This window comes from Crinia signifera, chromosome 4 (genome assembly GCF_055691185.1).
Source record: "Crinia signifera chromosome 4, ASM5569118v1, whole genome shotgun sequence".
Classification (NCBI taxonomy): Eukaryota; Metazoa; Chordata; class Amphibia; order Anura; family Myobatrachidae; genus Crinia; species Crinia signifera.
Genome location: NC_139220.1, coordinates 178,697,215 through 178,711,171, shown reverse-complemented (window position 1 = coordinate 178,711,171; position 13,957 = coordinate 178,697,215). Strand labels below are relative to the sequence as shown.

The following is a 13,957-nucleotide window of genomic DNA, read 5'->3' as shown; positions in this document are numbered from 1 at the left end:
AATTTGAGGGAGGGCTCAGTGATTCCAAACCACCCCACTATAGGCCGTCAATGTGCTCCTCTCCGCATTTGCCATGGACAGCCATATTTGGGCGTTTCACTGCACATGCTTCATGCTTACAAAAGCAGAATGCATTGCTATACCCCTCAGCTACCGGCACAGTAGCTCCTACATCTCATGCACTAGCCATAGTTTCACCACCATTTTTGTTATCAACCAACTTTAAATGAAAGAATTTGTTTAAATTGTCAATGAGTTTTGAGCAGGACTAATTTAAAGCAACAATCTCTTCTGATTGGTCCTCAGCTCACCCCTCTAAAAATCCTAATTATTAGTCAGGACTGTGGGACAAATCAAGAATATAGCTCTATTTTAGTATTCCTTAAAAGCTGCACAACCACCAAGGGAAGGATTGCCCCCAAAGCTCAAGACATGCCAAAAATGACTCTATGAAGGAATGCAGCACCAGCTGGGAGAGGGAGTGTGTGTGTTTGCGGCTAGAGGGGTGGTGTGTGTTGGGGGCTGGAGGGATGGTTTGTGTTCGGGCTTGGAGGGGTGGTGTGTTTTTGGATGCAATTTATGAAAAATGTTTCTGGGTGGTAATACAACAATATAAGTTTTGAGATAAAAAAAATGGACCACTAAATATAACTGATTTATGTATTTTTTGTAAAGCAGATAAAGTAAACGAATGCAAAAGGTCAGCCTTTGTTTTATCTGTATTAAATAAAGAAGGAAAAATGCTAGAACATATGTTAAGTCACATTAACCCAAACACATCATTAAACAATACTGTCAAACACAGAGGGAAGTGCAGTTACATCTAAACAAGATGAAGATTGATAACGCACCTTGTCGAGGTGGCATTTACTGTGTATTGGTTTGTTAAGCAGAGAACAAATATTGAATCCATTTGCCCAATGAGGAATGCTAAAGTACCATACATTTTGGTGGTATACATAATACATTTAATAGAATACAATTTGGCACAATAAATAAAGAAGATAAATGTAAACATATTGTAGACCATAAACTAAGTACAGTAGCAAACAGTTGGAACAAGCCCTCCAATAACCTCTTCCATGCAAAGGCTAGGGATAGATGCTTGAGAAGCAGTCATAATGTATCCATTGCATTAGTCACTGATTAGACAGAATGTTAAAAATGCGATAAAACCTTGGACATTACTGCAGCATGCTGTGTCTGTGATCACAGCATAGTGGTGGTTTCAACACCCCCAATCGCTTGAGCATAGCTATATGCCCAGCAGTTACTTTTACAAGAAAAAAAACACAACATATTTTTTCTGCCATGAGAAGTGGAGGCACTGACCACCACTACTTATAGCAATAGAATACAGCAAGGATCAGCTATAAATTAGGACGTATGACAATGGAAATCGGTTATATAGAGTGGATTTCTGTGAAATCATTGTTTTACTCAGCACTGTTGTTTTGGAATTACTGTTAAATGAAAAAGTGTACTACTGGGGCAGTACAGATGGTGTAATGGTTAGCATTACAGCCTCACAGCACTGAGGTCATGGGTTTGATTCCCACCATGGCCCTAAATGTGTGGAGTTTGTATATTTTCCCTGTACTTGTGTGTGTGTGTGTGTTTGCATGTGGTAGGGAATATAGATTGTAATCTCCACTGGAGGTTGGACGTCCCCCATTCATGTAAACAGGAGCCGGGTCAGATGACCCAGCGGACCCGTTTACACCGCCCTCTATATAGGTCTTAGCCTAGAAGTCCCATGTAAAGGGACACGGCGTGACCAATTTACACTGCTGCTGACTCACCAATGACCCGGGTATTTGCGTCGGTGTAAAAGGGGTATAAGTCTTGCAGGGTTTTCAGAATGACATATACAGTCTTCAAATCCACTGTAGAATTCCCCTATGGGTCCTTAGTATGCACCAGGAGCTCACCTTTCAGATTCCAGAGAGGCCGTGGACATGGACAAGAAGTGAGGCAGGCTTAGGATGCATTATATTCCTTCTATGACTCTGAGACTAGAGACTAGAGACTGGGGCAGCCAAGTACCTTTTAGCATAATACCAAGTTTTTTTTGTTAAACAACTTTTCCATGAGTTCTGTTTAAACCACTTGCATGCCAGTCTTGTCTACTGCTTGAAAAAATATTTATCCTAGTTGTGTGATCATTATTGCTGTTCATCAATGAATATAAACTTATTTGTTGGTGATCCAAGGCTAAAACAAATTATTTACATGCATGGTCAAATTCATTGTCAAAACCAGGGATGGTGGATGCCAATCATAAAGTATGTGGACAATAAGTACCACTGCTGTGGGCGGTATTCAATCCCGGCCACTATTTCCGACTGGGGAAATAGCATCCATCACCTATTCAATGCTGCCATTGCCGACAGCATTGAAGGCAGTTTCCGACAAAACAGATCCGATCTGACACTCGACAGTCAGTACATTAAATACTATAAATGCAAATGGAAGTTTTGAGATCAAATAATGCGCTTCAGAGCAGCCTGACCTGTACGGTAGGTGTGTCACCAAACACACCACACATAGTCCAACACAGAAAATACGGACAGTTTTTCATGCGCTCCTTTAGTGTCCCTCCTTCAAGTGTATCACTGAGGGTTACTCGTATGACATAAAAGGAGAGAAACAACAATATAGTGCAGTACCATCAAACAATGAAGGGTTATAATAATAACACTTTAAGATAGGAATCGTACCCTCTCTGATTGTCCACAGAAAAGTAGACCATAATCGCTTGTAATTTGGAATCTGGAAAATAGGTCCTCAAACGGATCCTCCTGACTCATCTACGATCATCCAACATGTAGAAAACATTAAACAAGATATCTCCCAATGGTGAAATACCTTTTTTTAATGAATAATGTTTAAAAAGTAATACACTACACACAAAAAGTGGGTATAAACAGTGGACTCTCACCAGAAATCAATGTCTACTTGTGCAAAAGCAGACACATACAGCATAGATAGTAAAACTTTAAGCGTCCCTGGATGCTGAAAGTTGTAAAAGTCCTGATGATCCGTCCAGAGCTTATCAGTCCCCTCCGCCAACGCGTTTCAGACAAGCTGTCCTTTATGAAGGCATAGCTGTACATTAAATACTGACTGTCGAGTTCCTGGCAGTCAGAATCTAGGCTGATTTTCATTCCTTTTGTTAGAACCCAGGACTGAATACAGCCCTATGTCAGCCACCACATGACTGAACCTAAGGGTAACAGGCAGGGCTATTTTTTTTTTTTCAGGAAAACCATTTTAAAAAGAGTGACCACCCCGTATACTATGACTGTATTCACTCTAGAACATACTGTAGCCAGGGCTATTTTTCTGCAGGCTCCAGCAGGAACTAAGGCCCTTATTCTAGTTCACTCTTTCTGACAAAATATTTCTTAGATGGACAAAACCATGTGCACTGCAGGTGAGGCAGGTGTAAAACCCCACCCAAATCTAATTATCTCTGCACAAGTAACACCTGCCTCACCTGCGGTGCACATGGTTTTGTCCATCTAAGAAATATTTTGTCAGAAAGAGTGAACTAGAATAAGGGCCTCAGTTCCTGTTGGAGCCTGCTGAAAAATAGCCCTGGTAACAGGTCAGCACAATTTAGTTAATATTTTGTTAATTTTATCAATAAGCAATTTTTGGCCTTGACAGAATGCTGATACTCTAGGATGTCATAATTCAAGATATTTTGGAACCAATGGACTAAAGGATTTCCAATTAATAGAGTACAGTGTATACAATTTTTTGTTTTGTTTTATTGACTGCAGAAATGTTATAATTCCATGACAAAAAATATTCTCACCTTTTAAATGAAAAGTCCATCATAATAATTATTTACAAATATGCCCAGTGGACTATAGTGTGTGTGTGTGTGTGTGTGTGTGTGTGTGTGTGTGTATATATATATATATATATATATATATATATATTTATATATATACAGTCCAAGGATTTGGGAGGCACTCGAATAAATACAATAGCCAATGGGGTAACAAGACAAACTGTGTTTTAAAGCGCCGAGCGCTTTCGGGAGTGATCCCTTCCTCAGGACGCAAGTTACACAGGAGAGAGGCTTACCCCATTGGCTATTGTATTTATTTGAGTGCCTCCCAAATCCTTGGACTGTTACCTACTACTTCAGGGAAGGCACCTATTCGCTACTGTAGGTGAGTGCCGGCATACTGTGGACTTGTGTGTATATATATATATATATATATATATATATATACATGTACATTTATGGTTCAATGTCATACTGTTTAGATTATTTAACTTAATGATTTGTATTTCAGAACTTCGGGATTTAAACAGAACGTCAGTCTTCCAAAGTTCACCTGGAACTCTTGACCTATGTACCATGTATTTGGATGAGTATCAAGAAAGATTGTTTGTCGGAGGCAGAAATCATGTGTATTCACTTAGCTTGGAACACGTCAGTGAAAAATACAAAGAGGTAACTTTACATTCAACACAGTGAAAGCAAAGTTAAAATGTTACTACATTTCAGTTTCATAATGAAGATGTATTGGGTTATGTAACAAATAAGTTTAGATAAAGTAAACAAAATATAGTGGTATGGTTTTGAGTATACACCTTGTTACTTCTTAATGATATATACTTTCCAAAATGATGTCATGCCATTAATTACATAGAACACAGTGCTTGCATAATTAGCTCAGCATGATCATTATGCAAGTGATGAGTTCTGCATAATTGTTCTTTTTACCAAAGGTTAATATAATTACGCCTCTAAAAGCAAAGAACATTTTTAGAAATGAGTTGCTGTAGGCTTAATGATTTAGCTGTACTGTGACTTTCACATACAATAAGTGCACGTGCCTCCTATCACGCATTGGGAGTTTACTAAGTCAGCCCTAGCTGCTATATCCACAAGTCTTTGGTAAATTAAAAATAAATGACAGATTTACTGTTTGTTGAAAAGAATCCGGAATGTGTCAACCAGAATTACATCAGTATAAGCACGAGTTTGCTTCACTTTAGATTTCTTTTCTGGTAATCACCTTTCCCCGTGAGTGCTGCTCTTGAGGTTTAAGTTGATGAAGTAAGTAAAATATGTCTTTGCAGCTTAATCTTAGATGATCTATACAGTTTCAACCACCAGTGAATCATAGAATAATAATAAATCCTTTTTAAAATCCAGGCTATGACAGTTACTGTAGCTAATATTTTTTTTTCTAACAATACCTGTATACCCCCACGACACTCCAACCTTTAAATCAATGTTAGTTTTGATTGGTTGATGGTTTGATTCATTTTTTAAGACCACTTTAAGGAGTTAAGAGTATATTAAATAACCTAGTAACAACTACAAAGGTAAACAAATATGATTACAATTTTACAAATACTCTATAATCAGAATATATGAGGACTGCAATCATTTTCAGCAACAGGAGATAAAGGGGTTTATTCTGATTCACTCCTTCTGGCAAATTCCTTCTTAGATGGACAAAACCATGTGCACTGCAGGGGGCAGATGTAAAATGTGCGGAGATAGTTAGATTTGGGTGGGGTTTTACTTCAAAGTGAGATCTATGTTGCAGTGTAAAAATAAAGCAGTCAGTATTTTCCCTGCACAGTAACAAAATAACTCACTCAGATCTAATTCTCTCGTCACATTTTACATCTGCCCCCCTGCAGTGCACATGGTTTTGTCCATCTAAGAAGGAATTTGCCAGAAGAAGTGAACCAGAATAACCCCCCAAAGTGGCAAGTGGACTGGAATGAGGGTATTTAGATCACATCCTGATCGAGGGGTAGAAAACGTAAGCTTCCACGAGATCTCGTCTGTATGATCTATGGAAGTGTGACTGATACTGTAGATGGCTGTCACATACGGTCACACTAAAAATAATTTTTGCCACTATCACAGCCATGTATTGATAATAATGCATTTTCAATATCTGACAAAATGTGACTTCCTTGGCTATCAGTCTGGCAGTTGTGTTTTTTTCATTAGGGTTCTTATGGGTTTCTGAAAACAGTAACTGCAAAAGTCAGTGAAGCAGTATTGATATTCATCCAGAAATTCACAAATTTGGGACAGTCTCATCAGATACAAGAGCAGAAGTACACATCTGGGACCAGAGGCAGAAACATAGATATGCAAATAATGGGCCTGATGGTTTCAGCATTCATGTACCCTTTTAATCATGTTTTTAATATGTGTGGGTCCCTGCATGTACCTAATCAACATCATGTATCACAGCCACTGCACCTTGGACACAGCAGTCAACATCTCCTTCCTGTATCCGTCTGCCACGCAGATTTCTATTGGTTAGTTAACAAGGAATCTGGGGCAAAGGAGACGTTGACTGCGGTGCACTGTTGCCCATGGATAAAGAGGTGCTCTATACAAACATGGGTCTGTTATTGCTCAGAGATGAAGCTGTTTTTTGATAATACCCAGATTCCTCCAGAATTAACCAATAGTGCAAAATGTGAACGTTTAAATAGACAAATCTACCGCAGTTTGCTAGTATTATAACAATATTCTCTGGAGGTTTGCATATCGTTTTTGGGCAATAATTAACCCCTATAATCCTCACCAACAGCAGTGGAGAGGGAGAGTTATAATAAGATGGTACTTTGAAATCAATCAATCATTTTTCATATATTCATCCATTTTTAAGTTGTTACTTTTTGTATATTATAGACAGTGGTCGAAGTGGAAATTTTGAAGTGGGGGTATGGAAATTTTGAAGTGGGGGTATGGAAAAGTAAAGAGTGAATATAGTGCGCACCTTCGGACACCCCCCTGTACATCAACGTCCCCTGCCAGACTGCCCCGTTGTACAGGGGTATTACAAAAGCACAATATGTGCTGCTGAGTGATCAGAGAGCATCCTGAGGGGGAAAAAAAACTTTTTTTTTTTATCTTCAGATTAAAGTGGGGGTATGCCATACCCCCGTATACCGCCCCACTTCGACCACTGATTATAGATATAACTTTGTTGTCATACTGTATATGCAGTATGAATTCTATTCAATGAATATGCATTGGTTATATCGTTAGAAATGTAACTTTAATGGTTACTGCGCAGCTTGGGTATTTTGGGTAATAGCTGGAGATACTGATGTTAGCCTATAAGAGATCATCTGAATTGCAAGTCTGATATTTCAGGGAAACCATACACTAAGGTGTAAATTAAAATGAGAAGAGGTAATGTTGTCCATTTCTCAATTGCATCATAGAAAATGATTAACAGAATCTAATTAGTTTATATGGGCAACATCACCTCTTTTGATTTATAGAAGCTTTAGTAAATTTACCCCTTAAGATTGGGAAAGCGGTCGTAGAAATTGGTGGTAGGTGGTAGAAATTGTAGATTGCTCCAAAGACAGTTCTGTCAATGAGGTGAGTAGATAGAAAGATGATGTTGCCTGGTCTCAAAAGTTGTAGGCAAAGATCTTAGTATCAAGTATACTTCAGTAAAATTGACATGCAGTACTTTGGAAGCTATTCGCTGGCATAAATGAGCAGTAGTTTTGTAGGAGAAATAAAATGTTAGAATGAAGGGCATGGGCAGTAAGTGGGTGGCAATATAAATATTATACTCTTTCCACCACAAGCATGGCGGGTGGACTGAAAATGAAGTTGCAAATGTAGATGCCTTCCCTTTTTTAGAGGTTTTTGCAAAGATCAGAAAATGTGTAAATCACTCTTAAATGATCCCTAAGCCGTAGGAGTGCCAAGAGAAATTGTCAAAATAGGTGTAAAAATTGCCAAGAAAACATCCTTCTCCCTTATACTGGCCTGTAATGTTTACCTTGATTAGGAAATATAGCATTTTTTACACATTTTTTATTTTAATTTATATAACAAATGTGAGCGACACTGGAATTTTTTGCGGATATTTTGTACATCTCTCACAGAGATGTTGGCACTCAAATGGTTAAAGGTATTTTGCCTAGTTTTAACATACAGCAATGCTAGTTACATGCCCTCAGAAAGTAATGCGACAAAGGAACAGCATGTTTTTACTTCTTTTTTTTCTTTAGTTACCAAACATCAATTAGGAAAATAATGATTTATGACCCATGGGTATGTTTTCAGAACACATCATAATAGCCAAAGAACATGGTGCTCACACCAGGGGGTCAGTTGTCTATTGTTTAATGTATGGGGGGGGGGGGGGGAACTAAGTAAATTAAAGGAAAATATGGCTTCAGATTTTTTCTTAGAATTAACAAATTAATTCCCCCATACTGAGTGTTGGAAATGGAATACATGAAGTGGGCTTTTTGATTAAGCAACACTTTATAAGATTGTGTTTGGAATAAACTGCACAATTGCTCAGTGCAGCCCTGTGCAATGCTTATGCTTGGCAGGACCAGAGTGCATCATTTAGGGGGTTATTCTGATTCTCTCAGATAGGCACAATCGCTCTCTTATGGACAAAACCATATGCACTGCAGGTGGGGCTGATGTAACATGTGCAGAGAGAGTTAGATTTGGGTGGGGGGTGTACTTCACACTGATATATATATATATTGCAGTGTAAAAATAAAGCAGCCAGCATTTACCCTGCACAGAAACAATAAAACACCCAAAATCTAATTCTCTCTGCACATGTTACATCAGCTCCACCTGCAGTGCACATGGTTTTGTCCATTAGAGAGTGATTGTGCCTTTCTGAGAGAATAATCCCCTTAGGATGGGTTCTTATGCATGAATGATACGATTTCTATATCTTAAAAAGTCAACTTCCAAGAGACCTCCTGTATAGCACATACGACTATATGTGCAAACTACTTTTTAAAATACAACTACAAAGCAGCCGTATGTGATGTTGATGAAGGGATACATTTTCCTTTGCTCTCCATACACTGCAATAGTAGGTCTTTTGCTGGTAAATTACTTTCTTCAATTGAAATGTCCTAACCTTGTGAAGAAAGGGCTTTGGCTGATTTTCAAAAGAGATTATTTTTTAATATTGTAGATATATACTTTAAAATATGATAATGCTTAAATTTAAAACAGGTTGTGTTTAACAGACCCTGACACAGATTAATCATACTTTTCTGCTATTGAGGTTAAAGCTTAGTTTGTGTATTATGTTTTAGGTCTTCTATCTTGAGTATAGATTTCACTATTATGTAGTGCAAACTTAGTGTCTCATTTATTCACGGTCTATCAAGCTTTAGTAATGGTTTTTATGCAGGGGTATTTTTCTAGAAAAATGGCTATGGGAACTTCTTAGGTGGGTGGAGCTCTGGACAACGTGGGAGGAGTTTGTGTGATGGGGCATCAATTGGTGCATAAACCAATTTCTTTAAATAAAAATGGTCAAAGTTTGGGGTGTGGGTCGGTGGGTGCCATTATAAAATGTCAATTATATGATATTTTACATTATAGAAATAGAAAAATGGTTACAGTATAATGGGTTGACATAGTCTAGGTCAACAGTCAATAGGTTAATCACTTATATCCCTTTTACACCAGAGCCGCGACCCAGATTATTGCCGCTCCAGTCCGGGCCAGGGCTAGGTGTAAAAGGGCAAATTAAAAAATGTTACCCAGTGTCCGACCCAGCAAATGTTCAGGGTCAGACACTGGGCTTCCCGGAGTCAGGGGCCGTGAAAATGGTTAACCCGGGTCATCCGACTCAGGGACCCATTTCCTCCAATCAGGGAGCCCCAACCTCCGGACCACAGCACCCTGAGGTCATTCTGGAGGTTGGGCAGGGGCTGCGTACAGCCTCTGCTGCTGTCTGCGGTAATCTGCAGACAGCAGCAGAGGTGAATGGATGCCTGTGTGCGGAGAAGATCGCAAACGACAAGCTGCATCCTGGTCACAACCTGTTCGACATCCTACCATCCAGAAGACGGTTCAGGTACATTCCCGTCAAAACGTCCAGATCCGCAAGAAGCTTCTTTCCGTTAGCCGTCCATCACCTGAACAATCCAATCAAAGCGAATGCAATCCCAATATCAACAGCCAAACAACGTGTCCCTACTTGGCGACCTGACCACCATAGTCGTAGCTAGAAATTAAATGCTTGTAATGTCTTTATGTAATATATGTAATGTCTCCCTCCCCCCCTTTTCATCCCTGCTTGATGCTGTACTGTAATTTACAAAAAATTCCTAGTGTGCGCAAGCACACATGGCCAATAAAGTTGATTCTATTCTATTCTATTCTATATGCAGCATGCATCATTCCATGTCCCCTCAAGCCCCAGTGATTATCATATGATTATCAAGCATCATTTGGCTTTAAAAAGCTTAAACTTAAAAGTGTGTTGCAGTCGGAAATGGATTTTTTGGTGCAGTGTACTGTACGTGGATCTGGACTTCTTCAATGCAGGACACAGGAGGCCAATTAAATGATGCACTGGCTTTTGAGCTAATCAGAGCTCGTGTACCATTAGCCATTCAGAGCAGCTGCCAGTACACGAGCTCTGATTGGCTCACCAGCCGGTGCTGCATTTAATTGGCCACAGGCATCCTACATTGAAGTTGAATGTGCTTCTGGGGTAAGTAAAGGGAGCAGGGGGGAGATGGGGGTTTCAGAGGGGCCCAGACTGGAAATCAGTTTTGGGCCCCAAAATTCCTAGTGGCAGCCCTGGGACACGGTATACTTAAATGGTGCCCATGTCGACATATGCCTTCATAGACACAAAACCTGTGAAAACCCCTTGTCAACTTTTTGAGTGTCAACCATGTTGACCTTAAGCTTGTGTCATCCTTCTGGCAATGTCAACCTTTTTCAGGTGTCGACCTAGTCACTGTCGACTATTATACCACTTTTAGTCCAAAACTGCCGGGTCGCACCCATGTTTTTGAACCCGGATGCGACCTGGCAGTTGTTCCCTTTTACACCAGCGTCCCCCGGCATTATGCCGGGTAGGGAAGGCAGGTGAATTCGGCCCTGAGCCGGCGCTAAGAGATGACATCATCTCCAAGCGCCGGGAAACCTGCCGACCGTCACCCCTGCAACGCCGACCGACGTTTCCTTACCCTGGATGAGAACAGATCCCTTATCGAGGGGAGGTCGGTCCCTATGATCCTTTCCGCAGTCTTCACTACCCTCTGCAGTTTTTGTTTGTCGTTCTCGCTTGCGCCACCGTACCAGATTGTGATCGAGGAACATAAGACAGACTCCACGATGGCGGTGTAGAATATGCATATACAGTGGTGACTGGAGGGGGACACTGTGCGCAGGGACATAGAGACAGAGAGAGGCAGCAGGGCCAGAGAGGCAGTAGGGAGAGGGATGGAGAGAGTTCTCTAGGCTGCATTTACTTACTCGCAGCCTAGTGAACAGGTCAGCGCCGAACGTGCCACCCGCATCCCCTCACTAGCATGCGAGGGGATGTGTACAAGAACACATCCCCTCGCATGCAGCCAAAGGGGAGAGAAATCATTTGCTGGTCAATCGCCGAAAAGGGTTCAGGCGTTGATGTCAAGGAATGTCGGCCACCCGCCCCGAGCAGGCATGGCCCTGCCTGCGTTCCCAAGTTAATGCCTGTGTTTTCCTGGGTGTTACCCTACTCCAGCCCCCTGTCTGCTCTCACCCCCTCTGAAGTGAACAGCGCAGTGAGTGTGAAACTCGACGAATCCATCAGCTTCCGAGGTTCGCACATGCGCATAAAACCGCCCACCATCGGATGCTGGGCCGAATTCAGCCCGTTCCAAGCGGGTCTGAATTGGCCCCAAAGAGATACAGCAGAGACAGTGGCAGAAGGACAGTGTAAGATTACCGAGCTTGGTTTGGATTTCCAGTGCTGCTCATTGCTCCAGTCTCCTGGGCACAGGCTAGCATGGCAGACACCGTGGAGGAGGAGCCTGCTTCTTGCTTCTGATGTACTGTGTCCCTGTGTGAGGGCGGCACATTGTAATGGCTCAGGCCTGTTGGCCTACCTAATTGGCCTTAAGGGGCACTTCATATACCTTAAGGGGCACACCTGAACTGGTACTAATGTTCCTAACTACCCGCAAGCCTAATGCCCGCATAGCTATTTCACCACAGGCCATAGCCTGGATCAGCCCCACGGGCCTAGTGCATACCTATTGTGCTGACAGGCCATAGCCTGAAAATGCCCCACAGGCCTAGGGAGGGGGTGGGTGATAGGTGCCCTCACCAAAAGTCTACCTGTCCAGTGGCAGAGGCTACAGTAGGGAGTTTCACCAGCTGCTTTGCTTCCCACCACTGTGGGCCTATATGCTACCACTCATTATCATGCAATCAACACTTGCTAATTAATATTGTAGAAGACATTTTTATTGCACATGCCAATAACAATGCATTTTAATGTTTAAACCTTTACAGCATCACTTGTTCTTTAATATGTGACTGCCTTGCCCCGTGCGCCAAAAAAGCTAGTTTCGGCCCTGATGTGAGCAATACCAGAGGGTCTCTCCTCTCATCTCTGTCCTGGACTTGGTTCTGTGACATCATATCACTTTCTATCCTGCTGTCCTCCCCACATGGCAGTGAGTGGCATAAGGTTGTGTGCTATCTACATGACCTCATCAAATCAACTCACTCTATGAAAGAAATACATCTGAAGGTCATTTTACGAAGTGCTTTATTATTGTTGTTTTATTATTGTTTTAAAGCATTTTTTCTCACATATTTTAGCATTTTGTTTTTACTACACTAAATTGACATATTCGTAGCAACCCTTGAGGTTTTTACAATTAGTAAAGCTGTGATGCCATATTGTAGCCTAACTATCCATCTCCCCAAAGTCATAATGTAAATACATATACTGATTGCTAAGGAAATGTAAATTCCAGGAGGCCTTAATTTAAAGGCAATATGGAACCGTGTTTTTTTTACAGGAATATTACAAATCTTGATGACATAAATATGATTTATTCTCTGTCCTCTTGAAGTATGCATTGGCTCTGCCAATGAAAAACATTTTTTTACATCACTAATATCAATCATGGGGAAAATTTATCAGTATGCAATCATTAGGTCAACAGTCAAAAAGCCGACTATTTGTCGACAGGAAGAAGGTCGACACATGTAAAAGGTGGACATGGAAAAAGGTCAACATGAGTTTTTCATAATTTCTTTTAGTTAAGCTTATAAAAATGAAAAGATATGTTTTCCATATCAACCAATCATTTCTCTTTTGTAGTCTAGAAAATTATAGCATCTGATTGGTTACTATGGACACCTCTTTTCATTTTAGAAGCTTTAGTAAATGTACCCCATAGAATCTGATTGCTTAGTACTTTATCTCTGGAAAGTTATTCTGCAGCCAATGTCACTGCAGCACCATGGTGGTGTCCTTTAGAGGATTCTTCAGGCAGTTCTGCGCTTACAGACAGTGGTCAGACTCCTCCTGTATGAGTTCACAACATCATGTGCTCAGGGAACGTGGCCAGCACATAGCATTGTTATGGTACTTCCCAGATCATTACATTTCTATAAAAATTACCATAACATGTTACAATGCTTCCCAGATAACTGAATCCTATATAACAAAAGCATAATGCTGCTCCTCACCTCAGGGGGAATTCAAGTGTTTTGCGCACACTAGATGGCACTCATCGGATCAGTTTGTGTGTTGCTCTGTTCAGACACACACTGCTGTCAGAGATATTACTATTATGTTATTCAGTCATTTTGATGGACTGGTAACTACAGTAGTTTCTAGATAAATTACCATAGTGAATTGTAAATTTACTTATCATACACTAATATTTAGGCAAATAAATAGATCCCTGATGCATTGTGATTTAAATCATTGTGCTATTTACAAGGTGTATATTGTGTATATTTGACATGTATAAAATTAGGAACTACAGTGGGGAGCGAAAGTTTGGGCACCCCAGGCAAAATTTCATTTTAATGTGCAAAAAGAAGCCAAGGAAAGATGGAAAAATCTCCAAAAGGCACCAAATTACAGATTAGACATTCTTATAACATGTCAAAAAAAGTTTGATTTTATTTCCATCA

The 13,957-nt window shown here is 40.6% G+C and overlaps 1 protein-coding gene across 1 annotated transcript in view; it reads left to right on the top strand.

The window, feature by feature from the left end:
• SEMA3E (semaphorin 3E) overlaps window positions 1-13,957 on the top strand; it is a 155,288-nt gene that overhangs the window by 84,409 nt on the left and 56,922 nt on the right. Inside the window, exon 2 of the mRNA XM_083183083.1 lies at window positions 4,314-4,474. Coding sequence (XP_083039209.1) covers window positions 4,314-4,474 — 161 coding nt within the window. The remainder of the gene's footprint in view (window positions 1-4,313; window positions 4,475-13,957) is intronic.